Below are 23,771 nucleotides of genomic sequence, written 5' to 3' on the forward strand. Positions count from 1 at the left end.
ATCAGCCCATGGCGTGAGGGCGAGTACGGGAGAGAGCATCCCAGAGGGGAGAGGACGACGGTGGGGTGAGGGAGTTACCACGGACAGCTACCGCCGATGGAAGGGAGCATTCATATTTAATCGCTGGACCCGCAGGTGGGGCGAGAACGCCGCTGTGAACAGTCTTCCTGAGGAGTCCATGTAGAATTTCCATGAGTAGGATAAACCAACATCGCACGGGGTAAATCAGGATGACCAGGTCGCCGTTGAGGAGCACGTGGGTTGATGCCGTGGAGACGAGGGAACTTATCCAATCTCGCCAGCAGCTTACCGATCACCACTCACACTCCTATCGTGCGGTGTACCATTGGTCTGCCTCTCTTGAGAGAGAAAGGAAATAATTTCCACTCAATGTTCCTATGTCATGCTGGGATTACCAAGCATGAACACGGTTCCTCAAACTCTTCCAAATGATCATAGGGATCTTCATTAATTGCTCCAGAGAAGGGCCCCCCCCCCCCCCCCCCCCCCCCCAGTCCTCTCCGCCGAGCAAATAAGCAAGCAAATCTCCCCCATTTCTTCGCTTTGTTCTCTCTTCTACCCGAAGCAGCACCAGCAGCTCTCTCCTTTCTATGAGATGCATAGCAGCAGCCTGCACTACTCAAGCATCTCTTCCTCTCTGTTTCTCCACCAAAGCAATATCAGTTGCAGTGGCTCCCTTTGCTCCAATCAAATTGCATCCCAAATCCAATCTCTACCAGCAGCAGCCCTTAGATCCTCTCTACTCGTCATGCCATTTCTCTGTTGTTCCCCAACGTGTGGGAGCAACAACAGCAGAGCAATGCTGCAGCTTCTCTTCATCTCCTTCAAATTTACAGAAAAAGCTAAAACATAAGCAACAACGCTGCAGAATTGTAAACATAAGCTAAAACATAGTTGAATTAGCTTGCGTATATGATAGAATCATGATATACTATATATTCTGATAGATGCCACATGTCAATGTTCTTTCTGATGGCATCTCAACTCTGTTTTGATAGGTACATATTTTAGAGAACACAAGTTGATTTTGTTTGATTGTAAATTGGATTCTTATTTGGCATGTTAAGTAGGAAGCTTGTGCAAGTGTAAACTGACAAAACTTCAGAACCCTTTTCCTAACTAAGCCGCTGATTTAATTTCATTGTGATGGGTTAATGCATCAGATGTCATCATTTTGGAGGGCATTTTATTCATCCATGGTCACAGCATATTTGCTAGGTTGAATTTGTGGTGCCTCCCTACACTGAAATAAGTGCAGGTGTGCATTTCCTTTAACCAATATTTGGGCCAATGCATCCTGATATATGCTTAACCAACATTTTAAAAAACTGCAGAGTCATTATCACTGACCACTGTGGGCAGAATACCAGATTCAAGAGCTGAAGCAAGGCACAATGTCAATTAGAGAGGCAAGCGCCGCACACGGAGGCACCATGTGAGCATTCATTTTTAACCTTTCAGTTTGATTTGGATCCGAGAAATTTTAGTGCTGAACATGCTCAACAACTATTTAGTGAGAGGCCAAAACTATCATACTGCCCTGTCAGGCAATAGGCAAAGATTTAGACTTGGAATCTTGGATTAACTTGCAAAGTGCCAACTGCTCAAGAAAGCTGTAGGTAGGGCTAGATTTGGTTTTTTTTAATGATTTGTATATCAGTAATCATAAACATACTGATTCACGTTCGTTCACTGTGAGCATTGCGATTGCTTTCATTTCTATCTATGAAAGGTCTGTGATATTTTTTAGCCCAACAACTTTTTGCATAATTCATGACAGTTTTAATTATAGAACCATAAACTAATTGATTCACGTTTGTTCACTGCACAACATGGCGAGTAGTGCTTTCATTTCTATCTAGGAAAGATCTGTGATATTTTTTAGATCTATAATATCTGCACTGTGATTTCTATGATATGCATCACGTGTTAACAAAAATAAATGCTTATCTGAAACTTTGGTGTAAGAAATAATTTCTGAACCTTTCAATTGGACCATGATGACATACTTAAATATGAAAGAAAATGAACAAATTGAGCCGGGTTTTTAAAAATAAGTAGATGCACATCTATTTTACTGCCAATCGAGGTAGAATCACACCTATGCTCATCGATAGAACACATGAATGCTGATGAATGAAGTTCTATTGTGGGTTTTGTTGATGCCTTGATCGGTGGTCGGTGCACTACTAATACATGTTTCTCGAACACGCAGGAGAGCTGTGTATCATTATATCAAGAAGAAGAAAGGGTTTGGAAACCCATACAACACCACACACTCACATCACGCTCACATGCACTACTCGCCTTTTATAGAACAAGAAACTTGACCTCGACCATATGAGAATAAACACAGAACCTAACCTAGTCTGCACTTGGCACTAGAGTGAGAAGATGGGAAATTCCTCGAGCCCCAGCCGAACTCCAAAGGTGTAACTCTTCTGTAAAGAGTAGCAAAACCTCATTCAGATTAGGGTGTTTCCATACTGACCAAATAGCTGATGATACTTTGATCATCCTCCAAGCTGACGGTGTCCAACTGCAGAGACCTCAGGTTGCTGCTTGCTATCATTTTTATTTTTTTTAAACAAATAGCTGATGTGAGCAGTTTTTATCCCTGCTCAAAGCGCTTGGCATGCTTGACAAACTGGTAGGCCAGCCTTGGCAAATCTACAAAACATGCTGAGTCTAAATTGTTTGACGCAGGAATCTGCCTGCAAACAATTCTGATGTAGCTCTAGGGCTTCTGTTGGATTATTAATAAAAACTAAGAAGCAGCAATTATTTGAATTTCTAAGGGTGCAGTTGAAATTTTGAGCGGCAAACAGTTTGTACTAGTTTAATTCCTTATCAGCCGTAGCCGTGCTATGCAGTTTGCAGAGTGACATCACCATTTGTCCATTTTGTTTTCCGTCTTTGCATTTCGCTAAACAACATGCAGCAGCTGTGTTTGCCAAATTCTCAAGACAGTAAATTGACGTACTCTATGACTCGATACTTTCTCCCTCTATATATGGTAAGGCATTCAAATTCAGAGACAAAGAGAGTGGCATGCCATACACGGACATGCATATGCATGCACCAGACAATACAACTGAACTGCTGTTACGTATTTCGATTTGATTTGAAGGAACTAGGACCCGATAATAATGGAAGCTAGGGCGCTCTTGATCGATCGTCCACAGCTCAGAACCGGCCGTCGAGGTCAAGGAACTCGTCGGGGTCCATCAACGGCTCCTCCTCCTCATCAGCCTCGCGCACGGCGACCGCGCCACGAGCGCCGGCGTGCACCGCCACCGCAGCAGCAGCAGCAGCAGCAAGAGGCTGATGAGGAGGTGGAGGAAGAGACATCAGCTGCGGCGTTGCTTGCGGTGGCGGCGGCGCGCCGCGATGCGCGTGCACGGCGAGCTGCGCCCGCGTGGTGGCGAGCTCGTGCTGCACGGCGCGGATCTCCTGCTGCAGGCGGTCGATGACCCCCGTGCAGCCGTACACCGGGTCCTGCACCCGCCACCGCGCCTCCGCCGCCATCGTGTCCGCCGCCCGGCCACGCTCCTGCACCGGTAGGCTCTGCGCACCAACCACAGAAATGGACGTCATGCACATTCATTCTAAGCTCCCTCTCTCTCTCTCTCAAGAGCTTTAATTTGCGCACAATACAGACGATCATCAACTAGTAGCAGCTAATAAGGTACCTGGAGCAGCCTGGTGGCGTTGCTGGTGCCGAAGACGGCGTGCACGTCGGCGTACCGCCGGGGCTGCGACGCCGGGAAGTAGGGCGCGAGGACGCAGTCGGGGGCGCACCTCCGCCTCAGGTACTTGCACGCGGCGCACCTCCGCGGGTTGTTGCTCCCGCCGCCGTAGTCCAGCTGCTGCTGGTCCACTACTTCCATTATATTGCCAGTGGACGACGACGACGACATCGAAATCTAGCGGAGATCGCCAAGGATCTCGCCGTGAGGTGTTGCTAAGATTTCCGCGTATCTATGCAAGATTTGGAGGAGATACGCCGCCGGTTATATACGCACGCCGCCGGCCGGTTCGTGGCCAGGAATGGGAAGCTCAACGGATACGTTTGCTGCCATCTGAGGAGGGCGGCGAGGGGGGGAAATGGGAAAGCACAACGGCCAAAATTATTGGAAAACTGGAACGATTGCATCGGGCAGGCATGGGCCTGAAGCTTGGTTGGGCTTCGGCCTGGTTGCTTCTCTACGCCAGTGCGCGTGGGCTGCGGCCTGGCGCGCTCCGTTTGGAAGGACACACGCATACCCAGCAGCCCAGCACATCGCACGCGCAATCTCGTTCGTCAAATTTTGGGAGAGCTTTACTCTTCACTCCAAAATTCTATAGACGGACACGGATCAAAGAGCACGGGCCAAAAATGACGTCACAAACATTAGCAAGCATAACTTTTCCAAAAAAAAATTAGCAAGCATGGAAACTCGTTGAAAAAAGAAACGGTAATGCTCATGCCCGTACGTCCGGACACGCGTTCCTCCTCCGGACAGTCACATGGCGCAATTTAATCCAAGCATTATTCCTCTCTATCAGTCCCTCTTCCATCTGACTCAAGCCACCAGCATCTCTTTCTCTCCTTGACATCTCCGAGCAGACACAGTATCTCTCCCAAGCATCTCTGCCCAAGTGCGGCTTGCTCTGAGCACCGCCACCGCCTTGCGCCCTTGCGCCTCCCGGCTCCAGCTAATTGGCATGCTCGCATCGCGCCGCTGGGCGTCTTGTCGCTGAATCTCATGCCTGTACGTTGTGGTGATTCCTTCCTCATAAGATCCGGTCTGTTGCAGGCGCGTTGGAAGAGGAGGCCGCAACGGGTATGGCAATGCTAACGCCCATGCTCTATGGCTGAGGTTCCGACGCTGGCGGAGGCGGAGACCTCCCCGGTTCTTAGTTTCTCAATCACGTGTTGCATCAAGTGATTTTCGATGGTCCTGTAACTTATTTCGGTATTTTGGCATATGAATTTGGATGTTGCATTAGCTTTCTTTTTCAATGTTGCAGCAAAGTGTTTTTAGATGTTGAGATTATCCTTTTCTGTGTTGCCAGCTCGCTTTTTTGAATGTTGCAGGCTTGCAGCAAGTGAGTGTGTATGTAGGGATTGATTTATTTTTTATGTTGCAATCAGCCAGTTTAAATGTTGCAACCAGCCAGTTTAGATGTTACAATGATTTTTTTTTGCAAAAAATGGTAGGGGCACAGATAATTTGTTGATGTTAGGACCCGTTTTTATGAAATATTGAGTGAAACAACCGCATATGTTGCGATGTGATTTTTTCGTCTATTTAGAATACATATACCAAAACGACCAAACTTTTTTATTTCTTAATAAATGTTGCATGGAACGTGAGGTATATGTTGCAGCGGGAATTTTTTTCCTACCTACTCGACCGTCCGACGCACCTCCGGGTGCTAGCAGCTTAAAAAAAATCAAAAAGAAGGGGACGATAAGCTTCTCCGTTGTACTCCCTCCGTCCCCAAAAGAATGCAATTCCGGAATAGTGTCATGATTTACTGTGTCAAGTTTGACCTATTATAGATGAAAAAGTATAAATATATATAATATCAAATAAACATCATTAGATTAATTACGAAATGTATTTTCATAATAAATTAATTTGGAGCCATAAATGTGAATACTATTTACTACAAACCTGGTCAAACGTGAAGCACTTTAACTGGCACGCATACCATAGTTGCATCCTTTTCAGGACAGAGGGAGTACTACTAATCCCAACTTGCTTGCAGGGTTCTTTGCCTTGCCGTGGCTGGAAAGTCAGGCTGGCATGTGGGCTCCCGAGCCAGGCTGCGAGTGCAGAGCTCCTCCTCGGTCAGTCCTCGTCCAGCCCGCCCGCCGTACGGATGCCCGAATATTTTCGAAACAGGATAAGATAAGAGATTAGTCCCTCTACCTCTCTCCTGACCCACATCTTATCCCCCCATGCCCATCTCTCTCTACTCTCTCTCTCTCTCTCTACTTTCTCTCTCTTAATAAATGCACAGAACGTACTGCCACGTACAGAAATACCTTATCTAATCACACAATTGCCCTTGGCCATGGCCCACACCAACACCCAGATACGACTCGCACCAGATTAGCACTCGCCATTACCAAAAGAAAACAGCTTGGCGTACAGTCATAGGATGCTCCGTGCCTCCCTCCCATCACAGTCCCAGCATCGCCGAGCCCCGTCCCTTGGAAACCTCAAACAACGCCGGCATTAATGCTACTAGTATACACTAATCCTTCGTTAACACGGAGGCGCTTCACGCGACACCTCGCCGCCGCGGCGGAGCCGCCGCCGCCGCCGACTCTTCCGGTGACGGAACCGACGCCGCGGGAGCGGAGAGGTCGGTGCCCCGTGGCCTCGATCTGGGGGTCCCGGCTTTCCTTCACGCGCGCATCTCCCGAAGATGTTGTCACTCGCCTACCGTATGGAAAACCACACTTTATTACGTGGCAACTCGTCGTTGCTAGATCGATTATTTGTTTATTTTTACCTTCTGTTTTTGTAGAAATGAAGCTATACGATCAACCTTGCTTACTGTTGTTTTTTTTTTGTTTGTTTTGGCGAGAGATGAAGTTTGCTTGTTTGATTGTATGATTAGGACGCCTTTTGGAGAGAAAGCTACCTTCTGAAAAGGAACCCTTCCCTTGTGCTCTATGCTTAGATTTGTCGCTGCCTCGTGCTTTTTTTTTCCTTAAATTAAGTAATCTATGTATTAGCTAAATTATGGTGTAAAGGGAACCAAAAAGAAGTTTTTTTTTCCTTTCCAAGTATCAAAAAAAAAGTTCTTTCTTCTTCTTCCCAACAACTGGATGGATGATACTGGTCCTTGGACGGATGGCAGATCAGACATTCAGACCAGATGAGATTAGGCCTGGGACTCATCACCCACCGTTTTTGTCTGCTCCCACAAGCCACACCCCCAACAGGCCAACACCAACAACAGCATCATCAGCTACTACAGGAGAGCAACAATCCACCCATCGCCATCATCCGTTTCAAATATTCTTTCTTTCTTTCTTTCTTTCTCAACATGCATGATTGCTCACTCCTAATGACAAGGTGAACAAGCACATATCATGCCACCAGGCCATCTAGTAAACTCGTTCTGCAGAATCTTGGTGCTGGTTCAGAGCAATGTTCATGCGAGATTCGATCAGCAACGAGGAACCATCGGCATTCGACAGTCAGACTGAGAACAAGCACAAGGAATGGAGTTTCTTCTTATATATATCTTGATTATATAGTAGTAGTGGCAGTGGCACCAGTAGCAGTAACAGCATCTCTCACACCTAAAGATCAAGAGAGGAGGAGGAAGAAGAAGCTCCAATCTTAGCTGCTAGTTGTACCCCGCGTTCTGGAGGTCGGTCATGGAGAAGGACCTCGGGGACCTAAACGAGCTCGCGTGCGGGTTCCTCCCCATCTGGCCGCCGGTGGTGTGCACGCTCAGCCGCGGGGACGGGAACGTGGGCGGCCTCCTGCTCCTCAGCCCGCCACCCGGCTGGTGGTCCTCGTCCTCGTCGTCCGCGCCCTCCTCGTCGTCCTCCTCCAGGACGGCGTGGTCGGGGGCGAGGAGCGGCGGGAGGTACGCCGTGGCCAGCGCGCTGCAGGACGCGCGCCGCCGGTTCCACGCCGCCAGCACGCGGCGGCGTTTGTTGAACGGGTTCTCCGGCTTGGCGATCTCCTTGGCGGCCGCCGTCGCCGCGGCCTCCGCCAGGCTCGTGAACGACTTGGACTTGCCGGCGTAGAAGTTGGAGATGCCCCGCCTGCGGGTTCGACCATCGCAACACAGATTCATCCGGTCAGTTTCAGAGTTCGACCAAAAGGAATTTACTTGGTCGATCAAAACAACTTGGAGAAAAGTTCGGAGCGATGCATTGCTAAATCATATTGGCTAGATGTTTTTGCTCGCTGCTTGCTTGGATTCGTAGCTGGCACACCAAATCCGTTAGCTTTATCGGTATGAACAGAGCAACAAGATGCTAGCTTTGACCATGGATGGTACAACCACCACCTAGGATGGGGGGAAAACACTGATTTCTTAACTCTACCGTTACTGGGATCTAAACCTTGGTAATTCCATCAGAAGAACATTAACCGCTGAAAAATCGATTTCATCCACAACTCAAGGGAACACAGAATCACTGAGCAGATCAGGAAGAAAGAGGGGATTAGCAGCTTACTTGATGGGCAGGGCATCCTCTAAGGACTCGAGCGTCCCGAGCCCCATGAGCCCGAGCCCCTCCACCTTGCTCTCCACCTCCTCCTCGTCGCCGTCCTCCTTGTCCGACGCCGAGTTCTCCCCGATGGACGAGCTGTCCGACGACGCCACCCCGATCGACGAGTTCTCCGACAGCGCCTCCTCCTCCTCCTCTTCCAACTCCCTCCTCACCGCCGCCTCAGCACCACCGCTCTCCTCCTCCTCTTCCACGAAGAATCCGTTAGTATTCCTCCTCCTGCTACCCGCGTCGTCCGGATCCGGATTCACTTTCTCCGACCCGCGGAATCCACCGTGCGCCGGCGGCATCCCCGCCGCCACCGCCGTGGACATAACCGCAACCAACCAACCAAACCAACAGAATCACTCAATCAACCAACCAGCCGACACAGCAGCCGGCCCGCCGCAAAGGCTCCGGCGAATCTCGGACTCCGGCGGCCCGGATCGATCGGCGACAGACAGGAGGAAGCGAAGCCGCGCGGAACCAGGCTGGTGGTACAGGACAAGAAATCTCGGTGCGCGAGCGAGCGGGCGGGCGGGCGAGAGCGAGAGAGAGAGGGAGAGGGATGGGAGGGCAAGGGAAAGGGGACAGGATAAGGAGATGGACCTGACCACCAAGGTGAATTGTATACTCGCCGGATGAGAGAGAGAGAGACGGCGACCGCCGGCGAGGTGCAATGCACCTGGTCCACCGCGGGCGTGTGAGCCTGACGCGGCCGCGTGCGGTGGATGAGGTAGCCGGTCTCTGTCGGCCCCGCGGACGCTGCCGGGCGGGGCCCACAAAGCAGTGGTAAAAGCCGGCGCGACACGGCCTCGCACCGGTCCGTGAGCTCGGCCCAGGGAAGGCCGGATGGACCGATCCGCCAGGTGGAGCTCGAGCTCGAGCTAGCATTTAATTTCTCTACTACTTGTGTAGCCCTGTTAATTGGGTTGGGTTTATTGGTTTTAATGGTTTGGTTTATATAATAAGTTCATTTGAATTGGTTTATAATGAGTTGGCCTGCTAGATGGTTTGGTTTGGTTTGGGTTTTACAAATAAATAGTTTGGAAGGTGTTTGGGGTGTGTGGTATTATTTTTGGATCTAAAAGACTCTCAACCCGTGGGTTGAGACCCATTAAGAACCCAAAAGCCTGGAGCCTCATCTATCAAGAGTCGGACCCTAAAAATAAAACCTCGCGTTCACACCTTAAAATTTTGGATAAATTGATCGAAACTTGTTACAGATGAATTAGTTTAACAGTCCGCTACTGTATGCAAAGTAGTACGGCTGGACTTACATGTGGGGCCCGCGTCAAGAGTCGGACCCTAAAATTAAAACCTCGTGTTCACACCTTAAAATTTTGAATGAATTGACCGAAACTTGTTGCAGATGAATTAGCTTGACAGTCCGCTACTTTGTGCAAAGTAGTATGGCTAGACTTACATGTGGGCCCCACGTTGAGAGTCACATACAAACTCAAAAAAAAAAGTTAACTAATGGGTTTTTATTGGGTACCTAATGGGTTCTTATTGGGTTGTAACCATATTTGGCAAGTAATTTGTATAACTTATGCAATGGTAAGTTTGGGGTGGTGTGGTGTGTGATAGTGGAGGTTTGGTTTAGGGTGGATTATATTTATTTTCTTATGAGAATAGATTGGTGTGGTTACAACATGGGTTACAACCCAATTAACAGGGCTATACTTGTGGCACTTGCCTCCGTAGAGTATGGTCCACCCGTTCGCGTACGACGACACGTAGGAATACGATGTACGGTACAGGTCACGCCGTATGTATACCTGGTGTATGTAGAGTAGGCGTGACGTGGCTGCTGGTCCTCTCCTCCGTTTGTGGCTGTGGCGAGCCCGGGAATACGTGTGCGGTGGCGTGTGCCCTGACGGGGAGGGTGAGAGTGATGTGGATTTCAGGTTTGTAGCCGTTCCGTTCCGTTCGGTCGGACGGTAACTCACTAGACAGCGACGACTTCAGTTTTCCGCTATGGATCGCGGTTGCTCCTGCAGGGAAAATGAAGCTGGCCCCTATAAGCCATTCCCCGTCATCTATCGCTACCACGCCAGGTGGTTTTGGTTTTTGTTTTCCACTTTTTCTAGATGTGGTGGTCGTTTGGCTCGGGATCGTCAGCCTCATTAGATTATAATATATCTAAAGGTCGTATTTACATGCTAGAAAAGCAAAAACTTCTTTTTCGTGTTTTCCACTTAGATCAGAAACACAGTATTTGTTTGATCAAATTTAAAAAAGTTTGACTCCAAATAATTTTAGGGTGTTAGAGCCTAGAGGGTGTATACATTCGAAATAAATATAGAGTTCTACTTCAAGCACTTCATACGGAATAGCATTAGCATGTGAACAGAGCACGTGCATTTGTAACGGATTCATAGTAAATATGGTAGTACCATTGCTAATGGTGAGTGCCGAGGATCAAATTTGAATACTCCAACCGAGAGGAAGAACCAAAGAACCGTTTAGCTTCCTTTCCTTTCCTTTCCTATGGACTGCGTGAAGCTCAAAGTAAACCCACCCAAAGAAACCTAAGCTCAAAGTAAACCTTGGCAGAGCTAGTAATAGATTACTAAGTAGTACAACAACTAGTTGTTAAGAAACGTTTAGCCAATTACCTGGCACGGTGCATGGTTCCAGAAAAAGCTTCAATTTTATAATACGACCATGGATAGAGATAATGGTCGAGCGCTAATCCTCACACACTTGCATGTGAGTACTATGTATGTTGACCGCATCGACTTGGCGGTCTAGCTAGCATTATCTGTGGAATGCTTAGGTCTCGGTCTAAAGCCCCAATCAACGTAGCCTAATGTTACCAGTAAAATGCATGCAGTGAGCCGGCAACTGGGCATGCATGTTAGGTGGTGCGCCTAATGTTGTTGGCACGGAGATCTGGAAGAGAATCCCGTCTTCTCGTATTATAATTCGCGTGTCTTTAGTTTGGTGCGGCATTGAAGGTTTCATATAACTATATTATCGTCGTTGTAATCGGGTCTTATTGTCCTTTTCTGTTCTTGGCTGTAGATCGAGACATCGGCGCACAGCAGAGATGGTTCACACCGACTTCATATGCTACTTTAGACATGTACAATGGTGAGTGCTAAAAACATATAATGTTGTGATATTATTATGTTTTTGTAAAATAATGTTATCTAGTCAAGGTCGGAGCTTAGTAGTACTAAGAGCATGTTTGTTTGAGCTGGAGCTTTTTAAACTTTCTAAAACACTGTTGATAGTCTTTTGGTTCGAAAAAGTCACTTGTCTTTTCAGAGCATGCACGAGAAATTCGCTATTTATTTGAACTTTTGACTTTTCACGCTTAGAAACTATAAAAAGCTCAAACAAAAGAAGCCATGTCCCCCAACCCACCACACACCACACACACCCCAGCATAAACTTCCATTTATTAAGCGGTGATATTGGTACTATTCATCGATGCTTAATGCTTAATTCAGCGGACCGATCTCTCTAGACTTTTGATCAAGCTCTGCCTCTGCTTGTAGTATTTAAGTAGGCTCAAGTATCTTATACGTTTAAGCATTGGTGCAAACTTAAATAATACAATATATATTCACTTTTAAGCATTATGCGAAAATTAGTCTTTTTTTGGTTGAACACCTTTATTATACATGGGTGAAGGGTGCGACCAACAAAGGCATGTAGGCACGGGCAGCCACCATGGCATTGCTGGCACAGATTCTAAGAGAGGTTGCCAATACAGGTGTATTCACGATATAGACTTTGGACACTACCAAGAACAAGAACTTGATCCCAGACGGATGGCTGAGAGGTCGGTACGCAAAGTGCGGCGCATTATGTAAGTCAAACACTACGAGATGGCAAAGTGAAAAAGCCAAGCGTGTTTGTAAACTTATCCTGCTTGTATTGGTCAGGAGATATTCTAGGCATCTCGTGTTTTAAAATTGTTGAGCCCCAGTGGAGCTGTCGATCGAGACAGAGAGAGGAGGAATTATTTTCCTTTGTGGGGCTAGATTTTGGTGGTCAAGGATCGATCATGATTCGTGAGCAACCACAATTAACAAAGTCTTGTAAGTTGGTTAGTTGTTGATAATGGTCAGGGGGGCGGCTGTTGCAAAGGCACACTAGCAAGGTCTGTCTGTTCCAGCTATGAGATTGTAAAAAAGCAACTTTTACGAGCCGAAAGTGGAAACAAATGAGTGTCATTTCTTTCGTAAATCCTATAGGGAGAGGCCTCTCGATTTAGTGCTGTCGGGAGAGCCCCTCGATTTGGAAACAGAAGAGACGTCGGGCAGACAAAAAAGAAAGGAAATGAAAAGGTAACAAATTGAATCAAGGGAGTAACAAACAACTCCACCGCGTGACCTCCACCTCTGGCGACGACTCCAACTTCGACGAGCTCCGATTCGGGTTAGGGTTTGGGGTTGGGGCTTCAGGGTTTGGGGTTAGGGAGGGGATGATTTGTGCCTGCGAGCTATAGAGGGATGGTCGGGGAGGCGGCCGGCCCAGCGGCAGTGGCGGGTGTGGGCGGTGAGGCCAGGCTGCGGTGGCGCTGCCTACCGGCGGATGGAGGATATCCGGTGGTCGGGGCTTGCAACGGGGGTGAGCAAGAGGAGTGGTTCGAAAGGGTGAGGGAAGGGGAGGCAGCGGTAGGGAGGCAGCGAGGTCGCCGTCGGGCGTGAGCGGTGGTGGAGGCCGACGGTCTCGGGGACGGAGTATCACGAACGGAGACGAAGAAGATGACTAGAACGACAGCGAGTTTCCTCCGGATAGGCGAGGGGGAGGGAAAGAGGGAGGGGAGGGGAGGTAGGTCCTCGCCAGCGTCGGAGGCGACGCTGGCAAGGTGGACGATGGCGGGGTGGGCGGATCGAGGGGGCGGCGGTGGGGGCGGAGGAAAGAGGCGAGCAAATTTTTTTTCCATACGCAAGTGGATAACGAAGCGAGGAGATAAGGAAGGGGGTGGGGGTTCTCGATGGAAGCCTATCGGGATAGGGGTCTCCCGGCAGTCGCCTCCTTTTTGTTAGCTTCCACGGCCCACTCTCCACTAGTTTTCCTTTTTGCCAAATTATTGTGCACATGTTTACCTAGCTAGCATCCTGTCGTGTCTGCACGTAAATGAGAGAAAAATGCCATGAGCTAAAATTAATGGCAGCAAACATTCATCACCTTTGGACCCTCGTCTTTTCAAAATCCAGGTTCCGCAATTATTTGTGAAATACTACAAGCTAGTTGTGTTTCAAAATCCCTAAGTAAAAGCAAATAAGCATAATCAATTGGGAGTGCGAGTGTTGCCAACACAGCACTTGAACAGAAACGACACACAACTAATGAATTGTTATCTGCTATCATCACTAATCATCACCATCCTGTGGCTGTTACAGTAAATGCGGTCGACGACCTAAAGTACTCGTTTCCAAAGGTGATTACTTTTGGCTTCGTAATCTAATCGCATGCTTTATTTCTTAGAATTAATGTAGAAATGATCTTGTGCGTGCAACTGGTGGTGGCAAGCGGCGTGTTCCTTTTCTTTTCTTTTCTTCTTTTGCAGTTTGAGGTTTTGTCGATCGAGAAGCAGCCTGTTTTGAGAGGCGATATAATGGTCCATGCATGGTTTTGCTTTGTCCCCCACTTATCTCTCCAGCACAAGAATCTTGTTGCGCCGGCCAGGACGTACGCCATGTGAGATCTTGGGCGATCCCGCCTCGCGATTGGCCGGCGGGTCAGTGCCTGCAACGAACCAAGCAACAAAAGCAAATACAGGTCAGCTGCTAGTCTGTTGCAGTCTTCTCAATCTTGGTGTCACAGTCTGTCTTGTGCTAAGCAAACAGGCGATCATTTTCGGCTGCTCGTCGGCATTGCCGTCTTGTCTGAAGATCCGGATATCCTGCAGGTACGTTGTGAGTTGTGACATTGCAACGTACAATGCCTAAGCTGACCTGACCAAGAAATATCCTGGTGCGACATGATCTTTGGGTGCTTCATGTTAAAATATAGTAGAACACGCTGGAACAGTGCGAGTTCGTTCTTGCATTGATACCCCAATGGGAAGAAATATCTCATGAGAATGTGCGGCTGCGGCTGAGCGGACGTGCCAAGATCATGGTCCACCCTTTTCTTTCCCCAACTTTTGGTCCAAAATATCCCAACCCCAGAAAACCTCAAGCGTGCACATGTGTGCGTGTTGGATTGGATGGTCAAAGACGTCGATCCAGCAGGCATCGGCATCGGCATCGTCTTACTCCTAGGCAGGAAGAATCCAGCACCACTAATCTCACCCACCAAAAAAAGTCTCCCAAAAACGAAGCTGCAGATCTGAAGAAGAGGGAGAAAAAGGAGAGGTGGCGTTGGATTGGAGATGGCCTGAAGAATCGTGGCGAAACGGGACGGGAACTGATGCGGCCTGTCGCTTTGCTCCTCTCCTTCCTTCCCGATCGCGAGGGAATCGATAAGGCGGCCGATATCGCCCTTGTCCCCTTGCTGTCACATGCCCGGCCACGGGTCCCCGTCGAGCAGATGGGATCTTGGCGCCTGGTATTCTCGTGGAGCCTCTCTCACCTCCAACCACATCATCGTCTCGTCGCCAATTCGCCATTGATCCACCATCCATCCTTGAAGAAAAGCTGGCCTTTCTGAGGGTGGTTGGCGGGATATTTGGCGGGAACGAGGCTGGCATTGCATTGGCTGGAATTGGACGGTCCGTGGTTCTTGGGCACGGCAGGTGTCGAGTTAGCGAGTTGAGAGATGTTCGGATCCATGTACTAATTTTTAGTTCGGGTCATATCGAATGTTTGATACGACTTAGAAGGACTAAATGTAAACTAATTATAAAACTAATTGCATAAGCTGTAGCTAATTCGCGAGATGAATCTATTAAGCCTAATTAATTCATGATCAGCACATATTTACTGTAGCATCACATGATCAAATCATGAACTAATTAGACTTAATAGATTCGTCTTGCGAATTAGCCTTCATTTATGCAATTAATTTTATAATTAATTTTATAATTAAACTATATGTAATACTTCTCATTAGTACCGAACATTCCGCACGGGAGGGATTAAGGGACTGTTTGGATACACCCTCTTAAAGATTAGGAGTTCACTTTTAGGATACTTTTAGGACTTGTGCATCCAAACATGGGTCCTAAAAGTGCACTCCTAAACTTTAGGGGGGCCATTTTTATTGGAGCAAGTATAATAAGGGGCTGTAAGCTGGCTGAATGCTGACGTGGAGAAGAGAGAAGAGGTGAGAGAGGAGAAGCGGGCTATAAGCTTACAGTCGACTTGGGCACAGGAACCAAGAAACTTTGTGAGAATGACTTGTGGACCATGTATTAATGGTGAAGAGCTAACCATTGTACGAGTGGGCTAGGAAAAGTCTGAGAGAAACCTTGCAGCCCGCTTGCTAGCTGCGTTATTAAACTTGCTCTTAGGAGGGTCAAGGGGTCCTAATGGATCCTATTTCTCCTAAAAGTGGTCCCCAAGTCCCTTTTTACCCCTATTGCCCTCGCATGCATTAATGACGTGAGCAGTGCAAGGGTAGTTTAGAGGAGTAATTGATGGGTAAAAATGACATTTTTCCTCTAAAGTCCTAAAGATTAGTAGTCTATCCAAATAGCGTTGTACTAAACTTTAGGACTAGTAATTTGAGGATTAGTACACTACAAAATTAGAAGTTCGCATCAAACAGGGTCTAAACTTCCGTTCCTGGAACAAACCGACCCTGAATTCGCGTGGAAGATCTGGGGCATGATTGATTTGATTGGAACGGCTGCGACGATTGGGGAGTGGACAGGACACACCAGCGCATGCAATTGTTCAGTCGCCAGTCGCCACCGGGGCAGCGCGGCTTTTAATTTACCTTTTGAGGTTTGACTTGGCTGCTGCGTGGCTGCACAGGCCAGAGACCACAGAGAATGCTCAGTTTATCCAGCTGATGGCGTTGTTGCTATGCTAGGGTCTGTTTAGTTCCATAAAGTCCTAACTTTAACACTATGCAAAAAGAAGATCTCCCGTCACATTAAACTTGAGGTAGATGCATGGAGTACTAAATGTAAACGAAATAAAAAAATAATTGCACAGTTTGGTTGTACTTTGCGAGACGAATCTTTTGAGCCTAATTAGTCAATATTTTTGGATAATAATTCACAAATACAAACAAAACGCTACAGTGTGCTACAGTACTATAACAATGATTTTGGACAACAAAAATCAGGCAACGCTCTAGCTGATGATCCATTGCTTTTCCTCGGGCTCAGACTGGATTCGACTGTCTGCTGTGTGTGAGATCCTGTGGGCAGTCGGTCTATGTTTTATCCAAAACCGTCGCTGCGATTCGCACGGGGTTTCGCTTTTGCCGTTTGGGGTTCTATTTTATTTTATTTAGGCGACGGCTCAACGAAAAGAGGAAAGGAGCCGGGAACGGCGCGAGACTAACGAACGAACTGCCGGGCCGAATGGCAGTCGCACCGGTAATGTAGGCCGTTGCACCCCGAGATTAGCGAACCGGGCCGAATGCCATCTGCCTCCCCCTCATCACGACGGGCCCGCTGGATTTACTTAGGTAGGAAGCCGGCGGCCCGTCGCGCGCGCTTCAGTCCATGGGCCGCGGCCCGGATCGCCCGCCCGTCCCGCAGGACGCTACGCAAGTAAACTGGGATCAGACTACATATCAGAGGCACACCATGTATCATCGTGGGCTCCTGCACACAAAACAGCTCGCACGCAGACGATGATCAGCAGCGCTCTCACATTCGACGCGCCAGATCAAGAGATGATGATCCGCAAGCAGTTGGAGGCACGTCCTTGGCAGATCCTGCATCCTTGGAATCGAAGGAGGCAACGCGTGAATCCATCCACTGGCTGGCTGCTGCACATGCCGATGCCGCCAACGCCCATGAATATTGTCAGCTCCATCGGCGCGGCCGACCGCGGTGGGGTCGTCGGCGTCCATGCATGTCCGTGGCCATGGATAGGATGAACGCCCGATACAGCGCCGCGTGGGATCTGCAGGAGCCACTGCTTCCTTTCCGCCGGCTGCAGATCGGGCCGTCGATCGATACCTATCTTCAGGGAATGAAGAAAAGGAAGATCATCATGTCCATCAGTACGGCCGGGCGCCGCCGCGCGCGGTCCTGCCAGCGGCATGCGGTCGGCCGGCCGGCCGGCGCGGCGCGACGAACACAAGGTCCCCCAAATTCAACAAGCAGCCCACCATCGTGCTGTACGTCGTCTGCCGAAAGGAGCTTCTGCTCATCCACCGCGCATCGCTTTTTACAGGTTTAATGCGCTTCTAAAGTCAGCTCTCGTAGCCATGCATAGGGGCCACTCCATCCTGCTCCCTGCTTGCTGTCCGTATTTCGCCCGTACACGAATCTGTGTCGTTACGCACGCATCAGCTGCGATGTTGCATGTGGTACACGGCTTTGGTTGCGATCTCGCAAGCAAGAACGAGATCGATCGGAAGTGGCTACGCTGCACGCCTAGCTCCGACCTCCGGTCACGTATAAATGATGGGAGCCACCGTGCATGTGCCGTGCGTGTGCTACAGTGCAAACTTTCAGCACTTTCCCCTGACCGCACTGTAGACGAACGTGCAGGATACGCTCCTCCCGACTTTTCCACCCCTGTGGGTAAGTCTCGTCACACGTCAGGCCACGTCACGCACAGCACCTTTTTTTATTTTTTTGAGAAAAAAAATACAAGAAGGAAAAAGATACAGTGCGTGCAGTGCGCTGGTACTAGATTACGTACCAAAGCTTTTGTTTGGTCCACCAAATATAATCCATTCAGATTTTGCTGTTTAACTAACAAAGCAGAGCATTGGATCCCTGCGCTCAGTCGTAGGTTGCATGGTAAGACAAATGGATGAGCACGTCCCGCGACCAGCGGCCGTGACAAGGACGTCGACATGACGTACATCGCCCGCCACATGGCCCACATGCATGTGGGACCCCATGCAATGTTACTTGTCCCGCCGCGGGCCTTCTTCTTAAGTTCTGATCATCCGCCGTCTTATCCTTTTAACGGGCAACTTATAAAAAAAAAAGTACTCCTGCATGCTAGTCTGGATTATACAAGCATGCATGTTCGCAAAGTGGAGATCCGTATTAGCCGGCCATCATTATCCGTGCGTGCTATATTGTTTTATTGTACTAGTACATGTGAGGGAGAGCTTTAGCTTAGGACAAACAAGCCAAAAGCCTATCATTATTGCATCGCACGCAGTGCATGTAGAATTATAGCAGGGTGGCCTTTTAATTGACATCAAGAGCGCCGATCCAGCTCTCCTACTATAAACCGGGAACAATGGATAAAGTCCATCGCATGCTTCGGGTTTCGAAAATTAAACCTCGCAGGAAATTAAAGCAATCCTAAAGAGAGACAGCTAATAGTGGCCGTCCATAAGATACAGCTAGCAGCACTGTACCACCTGCTAAAGTTTAGCACCTGTCACATCGGATGTTTGATACTAATTAGGAGTATTAATTATAAGCTAATTACAAAACTAATTGCATAGATGGAGTCTAATTCGCGAGATGAATCTATTAAGTCTAATTAGTCCATGATTTGACAATGTGGTGCTACAGTAACCACTTGCTAATGATGGATTAATTAGGTTTAATAGATTCGTCTCGCGAATTAGCCTGGATTCTGCAATTAGTTTTATAATTAGCTCATGTTTAGTCCTTCTAATTAGCATCCGAATATCCGATGTGACATTGCTAAAGTTTAGCGTCTAGTATCAAACACCCTGTCTGTCGCTCCTAAAAGGATAGGAAAACACCCACTGTGGAGTAAGAAATAACTAAAAGGGATTCTTCGCTAGTTCGATACGATGTGAAGCAGCCTTTTGAAAATTCCACATTCGGTAGTCCGATTCGATCGGCAGAGGCAAGTGATGCGCGCGACTCCACGAGCGCGAAATTTATAATAAATGTGGATAATGAATGTGAATTGATGGAGGATGTAAATTCAAAAGGGTGCGGTGTCGAAAGGAACAACGATTAAATGACATATTAAATGACATCTTATTTAGAAACCTTTCATTAAAAAAAAACCCAAAGAAACCCATTCGGGGGCAGACAGCAGAGGCCCCATCATCATCAGCCTTTTCTGTTGCTGCCAACTAATTCGGCCCGCTGGGTGGGCCGGCCCCGGCCGAGCGGGTGCGGAACGAAGATCTGGCCCACCTGAGGCCCCCTCTTAAACTGAGCAGTGATGTCCCTCCACCTTCTCATGCAAGCCAGTGGCAATCTTCGAAATTCCTCCACAATTGGAGGGCGTTCTCCACCTCCCGAACCAGATCCGTCGTCGTTTTCCTCAGAGAAGCAGCGCTGCAGCAACGTACAGCGGAAAAAGGCCATCGACCATGCAGTTCATCTCAAGCAAAGCTACTAAAAATTCATCTCTACCACAACTGCTTCCTGAATGCAAATTTCAAATTCGAAATCCTGTGTCCATTAATAGCAGTAGTAGAACTTCGGTCGAAAGAAAAGGACGCAGCCGCCAGACCCCTTTCTAAAAACCGCACAGTTTCCCGCGCTCGCGCGATCGTCCAACCCAATCATGCACCGATCCTTTTTTTTCAAACGAAGGCCATGTAGTAGGAGTATGCTGGATGGTGGATGAGTGGATCGGTTGGCGTCTTGCCTCACTCACCGGCGTGTCGCCACTCGGGGAGGCGCTTCCGTCTACGCAAATACTACTCCGTGGTCGTAGTCTACGCCACCGATCATCATCATCTATCCCAACCAATCCATCCATCAGCTATTCAGCTACAGCCCACGAAATAAAATGGGAGAAAAAAATGGGTGCCGGGAGATGAGAAAGATCGACCAGATATATAGATGGGTAGGACAGGACGCCATCTCTGCATCTAGGGCATTCATTATTGCGAAGCTGACTGCGCAAATCAATTTCAAACCACCCAATTTATTAGATATCCACCCCAAAGCTGACTGCGCATATCGATTCATATCGTGGATTCGTGGTTCGCAAACAATTAATTCGGATCAAAGTTTTTTCTACTAGTACTGATAGACAAAGGGGCCGTTTGATACGAGGTGCTAAATTTTAGTAGGGTCACATCGAATGTTCGGATACTAATTAGAAGGATTAAGTATGAGCTAATTACAAAACTAATTGTATTCGCGAGATGAATCTATTAAGGCTAATTAATCCATCATTACCAAATGGTTACTGTAGCACCACATTATCAAATCATGAACTAATTAGGTTTAATAGATTCATATCCGAATTAGACTCCATCTGTGTAATTAGTTTTGTAATTAGATTATATTTAAAACTACTAATTAGTGTCAAACATCCAATATGACAGGTGCTAAAGTTTGACAGAGAAGGGTAATTCATTTGTCAGTCAGGACAGTAGGGGCCGCGTGCACGAGTGCAACATCACCTCGGTTCCAGGCTCTCTCGTGCGCAGTGTGCTAGTGCCTAGTGCTACAGTAGCTCCTGCCTGCAACCCTGCGCTGCACTGCATTGGACGTTGGTGTTTGTTTTCTGTCAGTTGTTCTGTCCAGCCCTACCAGGTACCAGCGGTGGCGCAGGCGGCAGCGGCGACCAACCGGCTGAGCTGTGCGAATCAACGCCGCCGGCCGGCGGCGTCAGATGGGGCCAAGCCACGCTGGCGCCGCGCGCGCGGCTACTTGCAAGCTACGACCCTTATCACCAGCGCCCGGGGCGATGCGCTTTCCGGCCTCCTCCCACTACCGGCCCATCTCTTTTGTGCCGGCGACGACACCTCACCGCATGCATGCGACGGCGCGATGCGTGCCGGTGCCGCGCGCCTTTACGCCCCGTTTCGCTTTGCTCGCTGGTGATTCCTCACGCCATCATTGCCTCTGCCCGCCCGCCCAGCATGTCTTCTGCGTCTCATCTCACGCAAGGGATCGATCGTCCCCGTCGGCCGGCCGGCCGGCCGGCGCGCGCGGCACGCGCAGGGCGTGCACGCACCGATGCGGGCATCCGGCCGGCGATGATCATGTGTGTGCTACTGCCACGGCGGCACACGACCCAACGTGCGTGAGGATTGATTGGCATGGTTCGAGCCTGTCCGGGCTTGCATGGGAAGGATGCGAGAGATCCTGTCTGTATCTATCCACGTCATGTTGTTTTTGTTTTTCCTATATAAAGTCTGTTGACATGGTAGTGTAGTTTACCTCAGGGGGGACAATTTAAAAGGCGAATTTATAAATTGTGTTAGCAACAATTGCTATCTCCCCTCCACCTCCCTTATTCTTTTTTTTCTCATAATAATAAAAATTGGTATATCCGTTGGACTACCTAATAAAAATTCTTCTTCTTGCTAAAACTAAAATAATTTTTTTTGTCTCAACTGTGCCATAATATCTTGTGCCATAATTTTTCCTTTTTCCTAAAAATAAAATATAAACAGCATTTACTAAAGCCTTCTACACAAAAATCCAAGACACCAATTATTTATTTTCAGGAAAATAGGATTCCAAAATTGTTAAATCCAGGATATTTTTTTTGGAACGCATTAGTTCCAGGATTGCTATTACTCCTTGTGCCTTTTACTACAAGGCCAAAGTCGATGGGAGCAATAAAGCTGGGCCCACACAAGCCGATCAAAGCGGTCTATCCCCCCTCTTTCCTTCCCCTCCCCTCTCTCTCTCCCTAGACGACGACTATTTAACAGCCTCGGCGGCTTGGCGCTACCGCCTTGCATACGCCTCCCCTCGTTTCACCTCCTCCCTCCCCCAATCTCTTCTCCTCCCTCGCACCCAACGCCTGCGCTCGCCCGTGCTCCCCTCCCGCGGCCAGAATTGCGTGCGCAGGCCAGATGAGCTCCACGGCCGCCACGGGGAACGTCCTCCCGGCGCTGCCGCCGATCAGGACCGCGGCGTCGCAGGCGCCGGAGCCCGCGTGCTCCTCGGCGGCCTCGTCGTCGATGGCGCCGGCGGCGGACGCGGAGTCGGTGACCTTGCCCGCGCCGGGGCAGGGGAAGGCAGAGGAGGAGGCGGAGGCGGGAGGCCAGGATCAGGTGGGGGAGCCGACGACGCCGACGTCGGAGGGAAGCAGGCTGCGGGCGCCGGCCGAGTGCCCGCCGGCGCCGCGGAAGCCCGCGTGGGCGCCCCCGGCGACGCCGCCCGCCGCCAAGCGCAAGTTCCCGTCGTCCGCGGCGCCGTCGGCGCGGCGGGCCTTCTTCCCCGTCGCGCGCGACCTCACCACCGTGTTCCGGGCCCTGCCACCCAAGAAGCGGATCCGGGCGGGCTGACGGCCGAGCGGCCTTCCGGGGGCCGACCGGCGATCCGCGCCGCCGAAGCTCAATTGGCAGCCGATTACGGGCTCCATGGTACCATGGTCGTCGTCGATTCGTCCGTGGGTCCGTGGAGTTCTTGCAAGCCGTGACTTTCTCCTCGCCCTCTTCTTCTCCTTCCTCTCTTGGTTTGCACGGCCATGGCATGGTACAGAGCTCTCGTACAAATAATGCTTTGGTTTATTTTTTTTATTTTTTCCTCTGTTTTTTTAGGGGGGTTGTGTGGAGTAGAAATTGTAGAATTGGGATATTTATAGCTGATGATCTGATGAATGGGGAAGTGAAAAGTTTGTAAGAGAATTCCCAGAGATCTGTTCATTATTTATTAAACTATAGCTCACAGCTTATCAAAATTACAAACTTTTGCCTCAAAAAAGAGACCATGGGCTCAGCTCTGCTGCTGTGTACTTGTGTTTGCTTTAGGATGGCCTTGGTTCTTGTGTCAATTGCAGAGGAAATATCCAGTGGCATGAACAAAAAGCTCAACAAGAATTGTGGGCTTGTGGCTGACAGTAGACGGGAGAGAAGCCATTCTGCACATGACGAGGCAAAAGCAAAGATCTTTCCAGTTCTAACCGAATTCGATCCAGATGTGCAAAAGTGCATTGTGAAGCCTGGTGGTGATCAGATCTTCAGAATTAGGTGGTTGAGCTTGTTATGCATGGATCCATGGATGCCTGGATGGAGTGAGGTGGAAGGAAGGCGAAGAAACGTGGGTGGGCTGTGGATGTACTTTCTGCTCTTTTGTCCCGGCACTGGTGAGGGGAGATAGGCGCTGCTGCAGAGAATCTTCTATTCATGAGAGCAGCATGCAAGGCAATGGACCAATGGTGGCCAATGGCATGGTGCATTTTTTTTTCCCCTTTCACCTCCCTGGCTAGTCCTTATTTATCTCTGTAAATTTCCTGAGCTACATGCCTGCCTGGTGATCATGGCACATCCCCCCTGCGGGCACGGTAAAAAAAAAAGAAATCCCAAGTTGCAATTGCAACAGGTGTCTGTTCTTCAGATTACTGCAGAATGGCAGGCAGGGATGAGGAGGAGAAGCCTCGTCTCTCCGGAGAAACAGCGGCGTCAACAGTCACATGCAGCCATGTGGAAGCCATTGGGTGGATGGATCCATGGTGATTGGGCGCGTGGTGGGAGGTTGGGTTGGTTGGAGCGGAAGCTGGGAGCTGTGGATGCATGCTGGGTGACTTGGTTCGTTCGTTCTCCCTGGTCAAGTGGT

General features: G+C 49.1%; 3 protein-coding genes across 3 annotated transcripts; 1 reads left to right on the forward strand and 2 right to left on the reverse strand.

The window, feature by feature from the left end:
• Positions 1-2,982: 2,982 nt before the first annotated feature.
• LOC101786777 (LOB domain-containing protein 24) lies at positions 2,983-4,152 on the reverse strand. Its single transcript, XM_022827794.1, has 3 exons — positions 3,714-4,152; positions 3,347-3,588; positions 2,983-3,028 (listed from the first exon to the last, which is right to left on the reverse strand). The coding sequence occupies exons 1-3, from the start codon at positions 3,939-3,941 to the stop codon at positions 2,983-2,985; spliced, it is 516 nt and encodes a 171-aa protein (XP_022683529.1). The 5' UTR covers positions 3,942-4,152.
• A 3,079-nt stretch (positions 4,153-7,231) lies between these two features.
• Positions 7,232-8,860, reverse strand: LOC101774778. Its single transcript, XM_004973888.4, has 2 exons — positions 8,222-8,860; positions 7,232-7,804 (listed from the first exon to the last, which is right to left on the reverse strand). Exons 1-2 carry the CDS (start codon positions 8,587-8,589, stop codon positions 7,378-7,380), a joined length of 795 nt encoding a protein of 264 aa, XP_004973945.1. The 5' UTR covers positions 8,590-8,860; the 3' UTR covers positions 7,232-7,377.
• Positions 8,861-21,918: 13,058 nt separating this feature from the next.
• Positions 21,919-22,903, forward strand: LOC101774375 (translation initiation factor IF-2). Its single transcript, XM_004973887.3, has one exon. The coding sequence runs from the start codon at positions 22,067-22,069 to the stop codon at positions 22,499-22,501; it is 435 nt and encodes a 144-aa protein (XP_004973944.1). The 5' UTR covers positions 21,919-22,066; the 3' UTR covers positions 22,502-22,903.
• Positions 22,904-23,771: the final 868 nt, after the last annotated feature.

This window comes from Setaria italica, chromosome VI (genome assembly GCF_000263155.2).
Source record: "Setaria italica strain Yugu1 chromosome VI, Setaria_italica_v2.0, whole genome shotgun sequence".
NCBI lineage: Eukaryota > Viridiplantae > Streptophyta > Magnoliopsida > Poales > Poaceae > Setaria > Setaria italica.

Bases quoted from the DNA above. Each gene is read 5' to 3' on its own strand.
- LOC101774778 (XM_004973888.4), bottom strand. From the start codon at position 8,589: ATGTCCACGGCGGTGGCGGCGGGGATGCCGCCGGCGCACGGTGGATTC. The intron at 7,805-8,221 runs GTAAGCTGCTAA...TCGAACCCGCAG, and splicing joins GAGGATGCCCTGCCCATCAA to GCGGGGCATCTCCAACTTCT.
- LOC101774375 (XM_004973887.3), top strand. From the start codon at position 22,067: ATGAGCTCCACGGCCGCCACGGGGAACGTCCTCCCGGCGCTGCCGCCG.
- LOC101786777 (XM_022827794.1), bottom strand. From the start codon at position 3,941: ATGTCGTCGTCGTCGTCCACTGGCAATATAATGGAAGTAGTGGACCAG. The intron at 3,589-3,713 runs GTACCTTATTAG...GTTGGTGCGCAG, and splicing joins ACGCCACCAGGCTGCTCCAG to AGCCTACCGGTGCAGGAGCG. The intron at 3,029-3,346 runs GCCTCTTGCTGC...TACCATATATAG, and splicing joins CTTCCTCCACCTCCTCATCA to AGGGAGAAAGTATCGAGTCA.